This window comes from Nipponia nippon, unplaced genomic scaffold (assembly GCF_047370975.1).
Source record: "Nipponia nippon isolate SJK-2023a ecotype South Korea unplaced genomic scaffold, ASM4737097v1 scaffold_75, whole genome shotgun sequence".
Lineage (NCBI taxonomy): Eukaryota > Metazoa > Chordata > Aves > Pelecaniformes > Threskiornithidae > Nipponia > Nipponia nippon.
In genome coordinates, this window is record NW_028262397.1 from 168,646 (window position 1) to 182,502 (window position 13,857).

Here is a 13,857-nt window from a genome sequence, read left to right on the forward strand (position 1 = left end):
GCTGCCCTACCCTGACACACAAGCGCACAGGGACACGCGGGTGGGCTCAGGGGAACGCACCCCCGCACGACTGTGCCCAGGCGCACAACCCCGCTCACCTGCAGCTGTGCCCGGCACCGCGGGTGCTGGCACAGGTCCAGCCGTACGCCCGCGGGCACAGCCACGCACCGCCTTGTGCTCCGCAAACGCAGGCGCACCCGCGCTCTCTCACGCAAAGGAAGGCCACGCACGTGCACAGTCAGGGCTGGCACGGGAGCCTCCCTCCAGCGTAGGGCACCGTCCGCCGTCTGCACTCACGCGCCTGCGCCCCCTCCCCCTCCCCAGCGGTCCTGTGCGCTCACACGCACTAGTTCCGTGCCGCGCTTGGCCCGCGCCAGCTGGGTGCTGAGCACGTGGCAGGATACGGTGGGGGGCGCCAGGGACCGCTGAGGAGAGAAGGAGCTTCCCCTGCCCTGCTTTGCCAGGTGCCCGCGGGGCCCCTCTGCACGGCGGACACAGCACAGGTCGTTGGCGCGTACTCTCCAGACTCCTGCCCAGCACCACTGAGGTTCTCCTCCAGGTGCTGCCCTGCCTCTGGGAGCAGCCCCCTTTGTACCCACGGCGGTGACCGTGTTGTCACAAGCCCCGAGTGACGTCACGGTTACAGGGCCACCACTGCCCACTGTGACGTGGCAATCACCTCCCTGGGGCTGGCGCCAAGCTGGCCGTGGGGCCCAGCCATGGCCAGGGGGAAACAGGGCAGCACTCTCAGCGTCCACTCTTAGCGCATGGGCGGGAGCGACCTGGGGCACCGCGTGTCAGCATCTCTCCGCGGGGTACGCCTGTCCCACAGCTGTCCAGCTCCAGCAGCAGCTCCCCACCCCAAGTCCAAGCAGGAGCCAGGCTGCACGTGTACTCCCAGCAGGCACAGGCAGGCACTCACAGCCACGCGCGTGCACCACGGCTGCGCGCGTGTGCACAGGTGGCCAGACCGCATGGAGTCCAGCACAGGGCTCAAGCATCCAGCCCCCGTTTGGATCCAGCATCCAGCCCCGGGGGGAGAACTACAGCCCCGGAAGGGGAAGAATAAAGCCTAGCCCCCTGCTCCAGCCTGGGCAGACGCCGTGCTTGCAGGCTCCCCAGAGGAATGGTCTCTCTCTCTTGCTCCGAGCCGCAGCTGCTGGCCCGTGGCGGGGACAGCAGGAGGGAAGGGGTGGGGGCACGCGGCAGGCAGGCAGTGACCCACGTGCTCCAGCTCTCTGGCCCTTCGAGGGGCTGCATGCAGCAGCGCCGCATTCAGGAGGTGGCAAGGCCGGGTCGCTCCGGCCTCCATCTGACAGGGCCGTTCCCCTCGTCAGCCAAACCTGTGAGTGGCTGGAGAAGGTGGCAGGGAGCAGCCGGGGCTGTGCCGGCCGGTGGCTGTGGGGTCAGCCGGGACACGGGCCTTGGGGACAGAGCCAGCGGCTCCGAGACTGCTAGAATGGGTCCCATGGGATGGGGTGCGACAGGTGATGGGGACAGGGGCCCCCGCGGCTGTGGGGCCAAGAGGGATGGGAGCATTTGGAGGAGAGGAGAGCAGGGTGGTGGGGACAGTGGGGAGGGAGAAGGGCAGAGGCTGGGGGGCTGTGGCATGGGGGGTGTGGGTCCATAGGGGCCATGGGGCACAAGGGCAGGTGGGCAGCCGCGGGGTTGTGGGGGGCTGTGGGGAGGAAGGGAGGGGGCTTGGGGGGTCTAGGGGGCTGTGGGTGAAAACGTTTGCCGGCCGCCGTGTAAATGTGTCCCCGGCTGCTGGAACCCAAGTAGCCTCAGACGCTTACGGTGGTTGGCCTGCGCATGGCTAAATGGTTGCCAAAAGGTGGTGTAAAAAACTAGGGTGGCCTGAGAAGAGGGTGGTTCCCCCTGAGCGTACAGCAGCATAAATACTTTGGGGACGGCGGGAGGGAGGGCAGGTGCGGCTGGCACACAAGGACCTGGCTTGTGGCAGGCAGGGTGGTGGCACCCAGTGCCTAGCAGAGGAGGCTGGGCCTGGCCTCGAGGAGCTGCGGGGACCAGCACACGGGGCAAGACCCTCTCTCCCCCTGTGCCCCAGCAAACACGCCTGAGCCCATGGAGTTGGAGGTAGAAAAGGCTTTATTGGGGGGGCGGGCTGTCAGAAGGGCAGCAGCCCCTCACTGCGCACGGGGAGGATCTTCCACAGGCTGCATGCCAGGGTGGTGTAGGTCTCCTCAGGCAGCACACACACCAGCAGGCGGTAGAAGAGCTCGGGGTCGTACCAGGAGGCGTAGAGCACCGCAGCAGCCAGAGCGAAGCCGACGGCCAGCTGCAGGCCGATGAAGAGCAGGCCGAGTGTCCTGTGGGGCAGAAGAGGGATGGGAGGCAGGGCAGGCTGGATGCATCCCAAGCCCATCTTGCCTCTGGGATGGAGGGGGCCATCCTGGGAGCCCCCACGGGCTGCCTCCCCAGCCGCTTCTCATTGCTCCCTCGGGCAGGATGGGACATGAGACTCCACAAGCCCGGGAAAGCACCCCGGCCCAGGGAAAACCGCCGCTGAGCACTTCCCAGCTGCCAAGCCCACAGCCGGCCAGCAGCTCCCCAGCAGCCTGGACTTGTGAGCCCCGCCGGCGGGAGCAGGTGTCTGGCCCATGCCACCCGCTGCCCGGGAGCAGGCCCCAGGGGCCCCAGTGGGGACACTCACTCCAGCCAATAAATGAAGCCGCGTCTTCTCGCCAGCATCTCCCTCTCCTGCAGAGAGATGGACGCTTGTCAAGCACTGCTGCGCAGTCGGGACAGCTGGAGTTGCACGGTGCCCCCGGCCTCCGCCTTGCGCAGGAGTACAGCCCACGCGTGGCTGTGACCTCCACGGACCCCCTCCCCAGGGAGACCCACGCTGGCCGGGGCAGGGGCTGGCACAGGCTCTCCCCCTTACCAGCTTTGCTTCCACCACCTCCGGCAGCGCAGTCCCCGGCGCCTCTGCCTCCTTCTTCCTCTGCAGCTGGCTGCAGGCAACAGGGCTCGGTTGGAGGAGTTAGAGACCTCCGTGGCCACGCGGGCAGGCCCCTTGCGCACATACAGCACCCCAGGCAGGGCTTGGGCTCCCCTGTCACACCGCGTGCTGCACATTCCCCCCACCCCATTGCCTAGCACCAGCACTGGCAGCCCCAGCGCTCCGAGTGCTGCAGAGACACACACCCCCCCCCCGCCCCCGGACACCCGCGTGGGGCGAGGGGCCCAACTCACCAGGCCTCTTCCTCCTCCAGTGCCTCTTTGAGTTTCTTCATTTCCTGACGCAGCACCTGGGAGAGGGAAGGGTGCGAGTCCCTGAGCCCGCTGCCAGCCTCCTCCAACCCCCCCACCCCAGGGCCCGGGGGCACCCACCCGTTTTCCCCCAGCCCTTTCGGCACTACCTCATTCTCCTCCTCATCCTTCCGCAGCCAGGCCACCATCTGGGCACAGTGCTCTTGCCCCTGCAAAACAACGGGCGTTATCGTGCGGGCGGCTGGGCTGGGACCTGGGCACCCTCACCCCTCTCCAGCCCCAGGGCCATGCCCACTCGCTACCCCACTGCCCCAGGGCACGGGGAGACTGGGCGACTGACAAGGCCGGGCAGAGGGAAGTGACAGACGCCCCCCGATCCTGGGGAAAATGTCCTCCCCAGTCCCGCTTCTGCCCGCGGACGCTGGGCAACCGGCGCTAGGTGACCCTCCTTGAGCAGGGGGGTTGGGCAAGCCAAGATGACCTCCAGAGGTCCCTTCGAGCCTCTCAGCCCCAGCCGCTGCAGCTCTGGGACATGGGCAGGAGAGGACACCAACCTTAATGTTGAACGCCTCTATGGCATCGTGCAGGCGTTGTTGGTTCTCCTCCTGCATGCGGGAAAGGAGAGCAGGGGCTCAGGGTCTGCAGCCCCAGGGTTTGCAGCCCCAGCCCCCACGGACCAGGAGCCACTCCACACCTACCATACGCTGCAGTAGCTCCATGCTCCTTGCCCGTTGTGTGGAGCCCTGCCCAGAATCTCTGCCGGCTCCGCCATCAGTCCCTGGAGCCTCTGCTGCCTGCAGGCATGGGGAACCATCAGATTCCCTGTCACAGACATCCCCGCCCTCGCACATGGCTCTGCCCCAGCTTCCTACGTCCCAGCGCCCATCAGCCATCTGCACACCCAGCACCCTCGCCCTGTGCCGGGCTTGGCCTGCGCCAGCTGGGTGCTGAGCCCGTGGCAGGAGGTGGTGGGGGGCACCAGGGACCGCTGAGGAGAGAAGGAGCTTCCCCATCCCTGCTGTGCCGGGCGCCCGCAGGACCACTCCTGGTCGTGGGGCTGCCCTGTTCTAGGGCCGCTGCGACGCCTCCAGTGTCGCCACCCTGCCCCGTGAGGTCGCAGCGCCCTTGCCCCCAGGACCCCCTTCCTTTTGGTCCCCCACCAGCCCCAGCAGCGCACGCGTCCTCCCCACACATTGCAGGGAACCATGGCGGGAAAGGGCATCCCCAGTCAGTCCCCAGGGCCCCGGAGGTCAGGCCAGGGCCAGGGCAGCAGGCGCCCGGGTGACCTGGGGCTAGCACCATTGCCCAGCAGCTCTGGCCACCCCCTCGAGGGATTTCTGGATGCAGGTCACAGACCTTCATCAGCTCCCACACTGCTGTGCCTCCCTCTGCCTCTCCCTGGGAGAGGCCTGCCTGGGAGAGAAGAGGGAACAGGAATGTCTCCAGGAGGGTCACTCATCCCTCTGCCTTCCCCAAAGCCATATTGCTGTGCCTGCAGACCCACAGCAGGCTCCCCTCTGCAGCACAGCCACAGCCAAGAGCCTGGCGGATCTGCACAGGCCCAGTCCCTCCATCACGGACACCGTATCCTGGAGGAAATCTCCTGCCCAGCCACACCACTGCCCGTGGCTGCTGGGGTGCACGGACCCACCGCTGGCACCCCCCTCCCTGACCCTTTCAGGACGGGCCTCCTTTTCCCCTGTACCTTCTGCGTCTCTTCCAGGCTCACGGCTGCCTCCCTGCTTGCCACCTGAGCGTGCTCCTGTGGGAGAGGAGGGGAAGAAAAGCAGCCATCAGGGCAGCGGGACACCGCCACGAGTGCATTCCCCTCGGCATTATCCCCTCCCAGCTCCCCTCGGGCACTGCCGTTGCCCTCGCATCCCCTCTCCTTCCCAGCCCTGCAGGCACCAGGGGCAGACAGAGGGACCCCCAGGCCCAACGCTGCGCACGGGTCCACATCTGGAGCAACTGGCTCTAAGTGACCCTGCTTGAGCAGGGGCATTGCACAAGACAAGACGATCTCCCGCCCAACCTCAAGCACTCTGTGATTCTGTGAACTCACCTTCGTCCGGGCCACCAGCCGCTCCAGCTGCTGGAGCTCCTGGCCATTGCTTTGCAAGCGCCGCGCCACAGCACCCTTCTGGGAAGAGGAGCCGGACACAGGCACTGAGCCCCTGCCACAGCCCCAGGGGCTGCAGCTGGGGGAGGTGGGCAGAGGAGGGCACGCTGACCTCCATGGAGAGCCGCTCCACGGTTTCCTGCAGCTCCTGCTGCTTCTTGCCCTGTGTGGGGAAAAGAGGGCTCAGGGGCTCAGGTCTCGCAGCCCCAGCCCCCGGGGACAAGGGGAACGCTCCACACCTACCAGACGCCACAGCACCTCCTTGTGCCTCTGTGACGCAGCAGAACACTGCGTCAGGCGCTCCCGGAGCATGCGGAGCTCTTGCTTCCCCACTTCTGCCTGCATGGCTGCACCTGCGCGTCGGGAGCCGGCAGGGCGTGAGGGGCACGGCCGCAGGCACTATCCGGCACGGACACTGGCGGGGACGCTGCCCTACCCTGACACACAAGCGCACAGGGACACGCGGGTGGGCTCAGGGGAACGCACCCCCGCACGACTGTGCCCAGGCGCACAACCCCGCTCACCTGCAGCTGTGCCCGGCACCGCGGGTGCTGGCACAGGTCCAGCCGTACGCCCGCGGGCACAGCCACGCACCGCCTTGTGCTCCGCAAACGCAGGCGCACCCGCGCTCTCTCACGCAAAGGAAGGCCACGCACGTGCACAGTCAGGGCTGGCACGGGAGCCTCCCTCCAGCGTAGGGCACCGTCCGCCGTCTGTACTCACGTGCCTGCGCCCCCTCCCCCTCCCCAGCGGTCCTGTGCGCTCACACGCACTAGTTCCGTGCCGCGCTTGGCCCGCGCCAGCTGGGTGCTGAGCACGTGGCAGGATACGGTGGGGGGCGCCAGGGACCGCTGAGGAGAGAAGGAGCTTCCCCTGCCCTGCTTTGCCAGGTGCCCGCGGGGCCCCTCTGCACGGCGGACACAGCACAGGTCGTTGGCGCGTACTCTCCAGACTCCTGCCCAGCACCACTGAGGTTCTCCTCCAGGTGCTGCCCTGCCTCTGGGAGCAGCCCCCTTTGTACCCACGGCGGTGACCGTGTTGTCACAAGCCCCGAGTGACGTCACGGTTACAGGGCCACCACTGCCCACTGTGACGTGGCAATCACCTCCCTGGGGCTGGCGCCAAGCTGGCCGTGGGGCCCAGCCATGGCCAGGGGGAAACAGGGCAGCACTCTCAGCGTCCACTCTTAGCGCATGGGCGGGAGCGACCTGGGGCACCGCGTGTCAGCATCTCTCCGCGGGGTACGCCTGTCCCACAGCTGTCCAGCTCCAGCAGCAGCTCCCCACCCCAAGTCCAAGCAGGAGCCAGGCTGCACGTGTACTCCCAGCAGGCACAGGCAGGCACTCACAGCCACGCGCGTGCACCACGGCTGCGCGCGTGTGCACAGGTGGCCAGACCGCATGGAGTCCAGCACAGGGCTCAAGCATCCAGCCCCCGTTTGGATCCAGCATCCAGCCCCGGGGGGAGAACTACAGCCCCGGAAGGGGAAAAATAAAGCCTAGCCCCCTGCTCCAGCCTGGGCAGACGCCGTGCTTGCAGGCTCCCCAGAGGAATGGTCTCTCTCTCTTGCTCCGAGCCGCAGCTGCTGGCCCGTGGCGGGGACAGCAGGAGGGAAGGGGTGGGGGCACGCGGCAGGCAGGCAGTGACCCACGTGCTCCAGCTCTCTGGCCCTTCGAGGGGCTGCATGCAGCAGCGCCGCATTCAGGAGGTGGCAGGCCGGGTCGCTCCGGCCTCCATCTGACAGGGCCTTTCCCCTCGTTACCTTTTTTATTTTTTCCCTCTCTTTTCACCAAAGGGTGGCACTTCTTTTGGAATGCAAGACGAGCTACACGGGCTCTACGGACAGCCCATGGAAAACTGAGAAATGACTCTGTGAGCACTTCCATCCCCATTCCCTGCCACTCCAACACTCCTTTCACACTCCTCTCCTCGCCAGCACTCAGGCCTTACGCAGTCTCCGCATCATGTACAAGACACTGACTTCGCCAGATATTGCCCAAATCATCATCTCTTATTTGAGATCTGATCAGCTCAACAGCTGCCACAGCCTCTTCTGTCCTTACGTGCAGTCTTGCCCCATTCTCACCCACTCAGAAAGCTCCTACAAGGATCATCTCACTCACTGCCTTAATCACAACTGACAGTCTCCTTAACACCCTCAAGTTCTCTTCAGGTCTCTTCTCCCAAGTAACAAGTGACAGGACGAGAGGAAACAGCCTCAAGCTGCACCAGGGGAAGTTTAGGTTGGATATTAGGAAAAACGTCTTCACTGAAAGGGCTGTCAGACACTGGCACAGGCTGCCCAGGGCAGGGGTTGAGTCCCCATCCCTGGAGGTATTTAAAAGATGGGTAGATGTGGTGCTTGCGGACATGGTTTAGGGGTGGACTTGGCAGTGCTGGGTTAACGGTTGGACTCGATGATCTTAAGGGACTTTTCCAACCTTAACGATTCTATGATTCTATGATTCTTTCCCTCACTTCACACAGACAGTTAATGTGGCCTTTCATGACTTAGCCTCCTCCCTCATGTTATTTCCCACCGAGTACCACAACGACAGCTCCTAATTACATGTCCTGAGAGCAGCTTCCACCACTCTCACCTGCTACACACCAACAGCAACAGCGCTGTCTCCTCCCATGCCCATCTCCATGCTCGGGAGGAGCTGCTCACACACCCCTGCAGCCGGCCTTGCTGCCTGACAATCCTTGCTGTGCTGCTCAAGGCCGCGAAAACTGTCACGCTACGGCTGTACCCACGTCACTGTTCCTCATTCTGACTGACACTGCCCATGGCTGTGTATTCCCACCTGCTCACAGCCATCTCTTGTTTCCAATCTGGTCGGCATTTTAGAAAAGCACACTTTTTTTTTTTTTTTTTTTTACTACCTGCTTTGACCTCACTACAGTACAGGCCCAGACTCCAGGACTATGGCTGGCAAAGTTTGCAGCTATACAGAATTGTGTAGGGATTTAAAGTAGCCAGTAGTTCAGCTCATTTCAGTTGTTTAAGACAAGGCTTTTGGCTAGAACACAGTCCAGAAAATTGAAAACCAGAACTAACCTACACTCCCTCCTTGACTGGCACCTCTTTCTTCATCACTTCTTTGCATTTCTTCAGTTCCTGGGGAGTACATATCAAGATTTCCCTGTTTAAAAGAAACAAGAAAGATCAGTCACAAATGTGCAGAACACCTGCCCTTCACATACACGGTGCCCACACAGGAGCATTATCAAGGCCCTGCATATACGCAAAAGATTAAATCCATGCACCGGGGAGGGGAGAGGAGATGCAGCGCTCTGGCACCCACGATGAGTAACAACAATTTCTGCTCTGAACTGGGGCTTAGTCAAAGTGCAAGTACAGTACTGAGCCAGACACGAAACCCAGCGTATCGCTTCATCCCAGGTGCCACGTGCACTGTGCCTTCTTCCATCGCCTCCTGCCAATGAATTGCTTTCCAGGCTCTTCCATCTCATCGCAGCTTAGATACCTGCACTCTGGCTCAGGGCTGACTGGGGGAACTTCTCAGGGCATTAACTTTGCTTTGGGCTTGGTACGAGCACGAGGCTTCATGCCTTTGCCTTCGCCCCCAGCAGAAGGTGGGAGAGTGGCAGGTTTGCAAGTGGTCTGATGAACGGAGCTCGGACACCTACCAGAGATTAAAAGCCAACCAAAGAAAAAGCCCAGAGAACCTGTGTTAGAGAGTAGCAGAAAGAAACCTCAGGGCTGATCACTGTTTAACACACGGGGTTTGGAATTTGGGAGACTGGAGCTGCCAACAGACTCGGCTCTTGGAATGGAAACATCCTTTCGCTTTTGATCCTGACAGAAATATTACAGACTGCCCCCAGCTCTACTTTGCAGTTGCCTGAAGCGTTTGCTTGCCCATGCCCAGTTCTCTTCCATGCTTACAAGGTATGTTTAATCTGCAAAACAGGCTGGGGGATGAAGGGATTGAGTGCAGCCCTGCCGAGAAGGACTTGGGGGTACTGATAGACCAAAAGCTGGACATGAGCTGGCAATGTGCTCTCACAGCCCAGAAAGCCAACCATCTCCTCGGCTGCATCAAAAGAAGCGTGGCCAGAAGGGGGAGGGAGGGGATTCTGCTCCTCTACTCTGCTCTGGTGAGACCCCACCTGGAGCACTGCATCCAGCTCTGGGGTCCTCAGTACAAGAAGGACATGGACCTGTTGGAGCGGTCCAGAGGAGGCCCCAAAAATGATCAGAGGGCTGGAACACCTCTGCTATAAGGAAAGGCTGAGAGAGGTGGGGTTGTTCAGCCTGGAGAAGAGAAGGCTGCAGGGAGATCTTCTTGCAGCCTTTCAATACTTCAAGGGGGCCTACAAGAAAGATGAGGATAGTGAAACACTGGAACGGGTTGCCCAGAGAGGTGGTAGCTGCCCCATCCTTGGAAACACTCAAGGCCAGGCTGGATGGGGCTCTGAGCAACCTGATTGAGTTGTAGATGTCCCTGCCATTGCAGGGGGATGGACTAGATGACCTTTAAAGGCCCCTTCCATCCCAAAGCATTCTATGATTCTACGACAAACAAGCAGCCACATGCCTCTTCTCTCAAGGACAGGAAAACTGCAGTGAAAGACAACACAGGTACCATGACAAGCCGCCTGCTCTGGGCCAGGTTTTAAAAAGCAAGGTCTCCTGAACTTCTGTTTTCCAGCTGCTGCCAACAGCTGGAAACGGTCTGGTTTTGATCAGCTGGATGATCAATGCTAACTACCAAAATCCAGTACAAGATGTTAAACCTCAGGCTTCAGATGTTGAGCCCAACCCAAACAACTGAATAACCTCCCTCCTGCCATTGTGCCGACTGCAGTATTGCACATCCCCTGCCTTCTCAAGCTCATCCCCAGCAGTCTCCTCCCGGCCACGCTGCTGTAGGCCGCTATATGGTCTCAGGGAACCAGATTCTGGAACCACGCTGGCATCTCCCATCAGTGAGGATGCAGAGATGCTCTCCCAGCACACTGGGCTCCTCTCACCTCTTCTGCTCTCGCTGCATTGTCCTTTCCTCATCTCCAGGCACTGGTTTTCACCTTCAGCCCCATCTCCACTCCTTGCAAAATTCCCCTGTTTCAAGGAAATCAACAAGATGACCACGTCCTCCTGATCCTTGTCTCTCATGGGAACTTTGGTCTGGTAACCAGTACAGAAAATGGCAGCGTGATCAGAAAAACATCGAGGCTTGCCCCAGAGGTAGGTGGGATGAGATGTGCTGGTGTTCTGCAGGGAAGCACAGCACAAAGAAAACCTGGTGAGGTTTAAGCATTAACAATTTTATGGGGCTTTACTGGGCGTTCGCTGTCTTCTGCAGACCTCTCGACTGTTAACATGCCAAACCTCCCAGCCCCCTGGGTTTTGAGAAGGCTTATTTTGGCTTGGACTAGACTATCGGGTAACACTGCACTGCTGAACCCTCGTAGACCTGAGCGTGCTCCTCACAGCTCCGTACCGCTGTGCCCTGTGGGAAGTGAGGCCCAGGGTGAGCCGTGCTGCACAGATATGTGCTGGAAGGCAGCGCAATGGGAACATAGATACGAGACTGGTGGGGGAAAGGTCGAGTATCGACACTGGGAAATGTGATGCCAGTTCAGTGTCTGCAGCAGGATCCGGGCAGCCACAGAATTAAGCAGCGACTCTCTTTGGAGACCATGAGGCAACGGGTACCACAACCTGCTCTAGATGACATCCCACTTCTCGCATCCTTGCCCTCCCTTTCCCCTCCAGCTTTCCTGACTGTGGGAGGCGTCCAATGAGGGTAAGACAAGACAAAGTGCCCCTTGCTGAACCACCACCATTGCCTCCACTGGAACCACCCTGGGTCTGAACACAAGGACATACGGCAGTGGCAGCAGTTCACTCCCGTTCTGACCCCTACGTACCCCTTTGATGACTTGAAGGAAGTCTGTACCCGGGATCTTCCTTGTGCCCACACCAGCCTCCTTGAAGAAGTCGACCATCGGCCACTTCTGCTGGCGCAGCAGCTTCTGCAGCGCGACAAGATCCTGGGGTGCACAAAGCAGGGGGTGCTGCCCTTCCCCCAGGGCCATCCGCTCTCTGCTGATGAGCACTGGAAAAGGTTAGAAAACACCCTGAGAGCACCAAGCAAAAGGGTCAGCAACGCAGAGAGCTCTAACTGCACATTTTCACCTGACCGCCTTAAACAAAACAGGCTCGGGATCCCCACTGCTCACTTCACCCTGGAATAGTCCCATTCCTCCTCTGAAAGCTGCTGTGTGCCTGGATGAGGACAGACACAATCCACATAGAGAGCAACCAGAGCTAAATGCTGCACTTTCCTTGGTCACGTTTCCTTGGAAATAACATTTTAAAAAACCCCAAAACAAACCTGTTACTGCAAGAACCAGGAAGAAAGAAATCCCTGACAGGTTGACAGCAACTTCCCGGCTGTGGTAAAACCATCCGCCCTCGGTACCCCCATTTCCCAAAAGCCGGCAGCACAGCTTGGGTTTGGGAAAAGGCAGGTATCAGAGCCTGGGGCCGAGAGAGGGGCACAAGCATCTGCCAGGGGAGCTGCATCCAACCAGCAGCGCTCCCCACTGGCTGCTCTGGCAACAAAGCCCTGCTGTGTGCTCCCACCAGCAGGGAGAAACACCTCCATGTCTGGCAATCCCCATTTCTCAGAGGCTGTCAGCAGAGACGGGGCCGTCCATGAGCACCAGACCCATGTGAAGGCCTGGGGACAGCAAAGGCCCCTGGCCTCTCCCCACCACAGCATGCCTGCTCCAAAGCCTGGAGCCGCCTGCAGAGAGGAGGCCACTCTACCTTCCCCTGGCCTGCCGACATCAAACACCCACCCCCAGCTGTCAGGGCTGGGGCTGGCGACCCTCGGGGCAGCAGCAGGAACCGCTCTGACCCTGCTGCTGGGGCTGTCCCTGGGCTGAGCACTCGGGCCCAGGGCTGGGGACTGGGCCATGGCGGGGCCCATGGGCAGTGAGACCTCCAGGTCCCTCCCTCCAGGCCCATCCGCACTGCCAGATACCTGCTCCTGCTCCTGCTCCTGCTCCTGCTCCTGCTCCTGCAGCTCCCCTGGCCCTGGCCCTGCTCCCCCGGGCCCCGGCTGCCCCCACCCCGCCTCTCCCCCCTTTCTCCTCAGGCCCCTCGGCCTCGGCCCCCTCCGGCCCCGCCCCAGCCCGGCTCTGACTGACAGGCCGCCTCCGGCGCCGCTGATTGGCTCAGCCGTGGCCAATGGCGCGGCTGTTGCCAGGCAGGCTCAGGCAGCCCGGGCCTCTCCTCCCAGAGCCGCCCTGCACCCGCTGCCCCCTGCAGCACAGAGGCTCCTCAGCCCGCCGGGACACTGAGGAGCTGCCCTGGATTTGCTCAGGATCGGCAAGTCTTCCCCAAACTGCGGGTCTGTCTGTGCTCCAGCCCCAGCCCTGGGCAGGAGGAGCTGCGTGACGGGAGCCGCTGGCCTCGGCCAGGCCGGCAGCTGGCAGGAGACGGGGCTCTGCCCCCGCTCCCAGCGCCCGTGCTGAGCCCAGCGCCCAGGGCCTCCCTCAGGCCTCGCCTTCCCCCGGGCGGTGAGGAGGAGAGACGTCCTGTGCTGGCGGGGCCCAGGGCATCCTCCTGCGGCCAGAAGGAAGGACGGAGCCCCGTCCCTCTCCCCACGGGGGCTGACCACTGTCCTTGGCTTCTGTCCCCGGGGCTCCCCAGCGCTGGCAGGCCCCGCAGGGCTTCAGGGCCATGCAAGTGTCCAGGCGGCAGGGGCTCCTGGGGCTCAGGGCGCCTTTGGGCATCTCCGAAGCCGAGGTGCGGCTGCCCCTTTGCTTCTGCAGATGCAGTTGTTTGCTGCCCCCTTCGTGGTCAACCCTGTTTGTCCTCGTGGTGCGTGGACTGGAGAGATGGCATGTCCCTGTTAGTCTGGGAGGACTTCAGGGAAGCGAGGAGGTCCCAGCACGCACACAGGTAGAAGGACAGTGAAAAGGAGCCCTGTCAGGGTTTGTCTGCTGTTTCACAGCTGAACTCAGACATCTGTGTGCATCTCAGCACCAAAGTCAGCTATTTCCCCTCCAAGCTGCACAGCTTTCTGACAGTGAAAGCAAGGTGGCCTGAGCTGGCCTTTGGGAAAACTCAGCTCCTTTCTTTTTTAATTGCGTGCCTACACTTCTCCTTTTTTTCACCTTTTCTTTCTGCCCTTTTCCCCCAGATCCATGCTCTATTAAAGGTAATTTTGACTTGACTTTCTGCACGGATCATAGAGCAGGTAGATACAGGATATAAGTATAGGCTGGTCTATACCTTTGGAGCTGTAGGCTGGATAGATACAGGCTGTGCGTAGAGTTCCTGTTTGACAATTATAATTTCTTTTCCATATTCTAAAACAGGCAAGCAATGGGGCAGCAGCGTAGTCCTCCTACTGAGAAGTTGGGCTCAGTCTAGAAGGAGAGGAAGCCCACCCAGACTGATAGAGTCCTCGTGGTGTGTGGAGACTGGACAGAGGCCACGTCCCTGGGAGGACTTCAGG

General features: G+C 61.4%; 2 protein-coding genes across 2 annotated transcripts; both read right to left on the minus strand.

Annotated features, from left to right (window-relative positions):
* Positions 1–2,128: 2,128 nt before the first annotated feature.
* On the minus strand, positions 2,129–5,698 carry LOC148050670 (uncharacterized). Its single transcript, XM_087741111.1, has 12 exons — positions 5,597–5,698; positions 5,466–5,516; positions 5,297–5,374; positions 4,940–4,996; positions 4,143–4,279; positions 3,963–4,056; positions 3,783–3,839; positions 3,384–3,443; positions 3,217–3,272; positions 2,906–2,975; positions 2,675–2,721; positions 2,129–2,330 (listed from the first exon to the last, which is right to left on the minus strand). The coding sequence occupies exons 1-12, from the start codon at positions 5,696–5,698 to the stop codon at positions 2,129–2,131; spliced, it is 1,011 nt and encodes a 336-aa protein (XP_087597237.1).
* Positions 5,699–8,426: 2,728 nt separating this feature from the next.
* LOC148050671 (uncharacterized) lies at positions 8,427–12,446 on the minus strand. Its single transcript, XM_087741114.1, has 4 exons — positions 12,376–12,446; positions 11,255–11,442; positions 10,355–10,595; positions 8,427–8,499 (listed from the first exon to the last, which is right to left on the minus strand). Exons 2-4 carry the CDS (start codon positions 11,420–11,422, stop codon positions 8,489–8,491), a joined length of 420 nt encoding a protein of 139 aa, XP_087597240.1. The 5' UTR covers positions 11,423–11,442; positions 12,376–12,446; the 3' UTR covers positions 8,427–8,488.
* Positions 12,447–13,857: the final 1,411 nt, after the last annotated feature.

Excerpts from the sequence above, each read along its gene's own strand:
- LOC148050670 (XM_087741111.1), bottom strand. The coding sequence starts at position 5,698 with ATGCAGGCAGAAGTGGGGAAGCAAGAGCTCCGCATGCTCCGGGAGCGC. Across the intron at positions 5,517-5,596 it reads AGGAGGTGCTGTGGCGTCTG|GGCAAGAAGCAGCAGGAGCT; the intron begins GTAGGTGTGGAG and ends TTCCCCACACAG. Across the intron at positions 5,375-5,465 it reads TGGAGCGGCTCTCCATGGAG|AAGGGTGCTGTGGCGCGGCG; the intron begins GTCAGCGTGCCC and ends TCCTCTTCCCAG.
- LOC148050671 (XM_087741114.1), bottom strand. The coding sequence starts at position 11,422 with ATGGCCCTGGGGGAAGGGCAGCACCCCCTGCTTTGTGCACCCCAGGAT. Across the intron at positions 10,596-11,254 it reads TCCTTCAAGTCATCAAAGGG|AACACCAGCACATCTCATCC; the intron begins GTACGTAGGGGT and ends GCTTCCCTGCAG.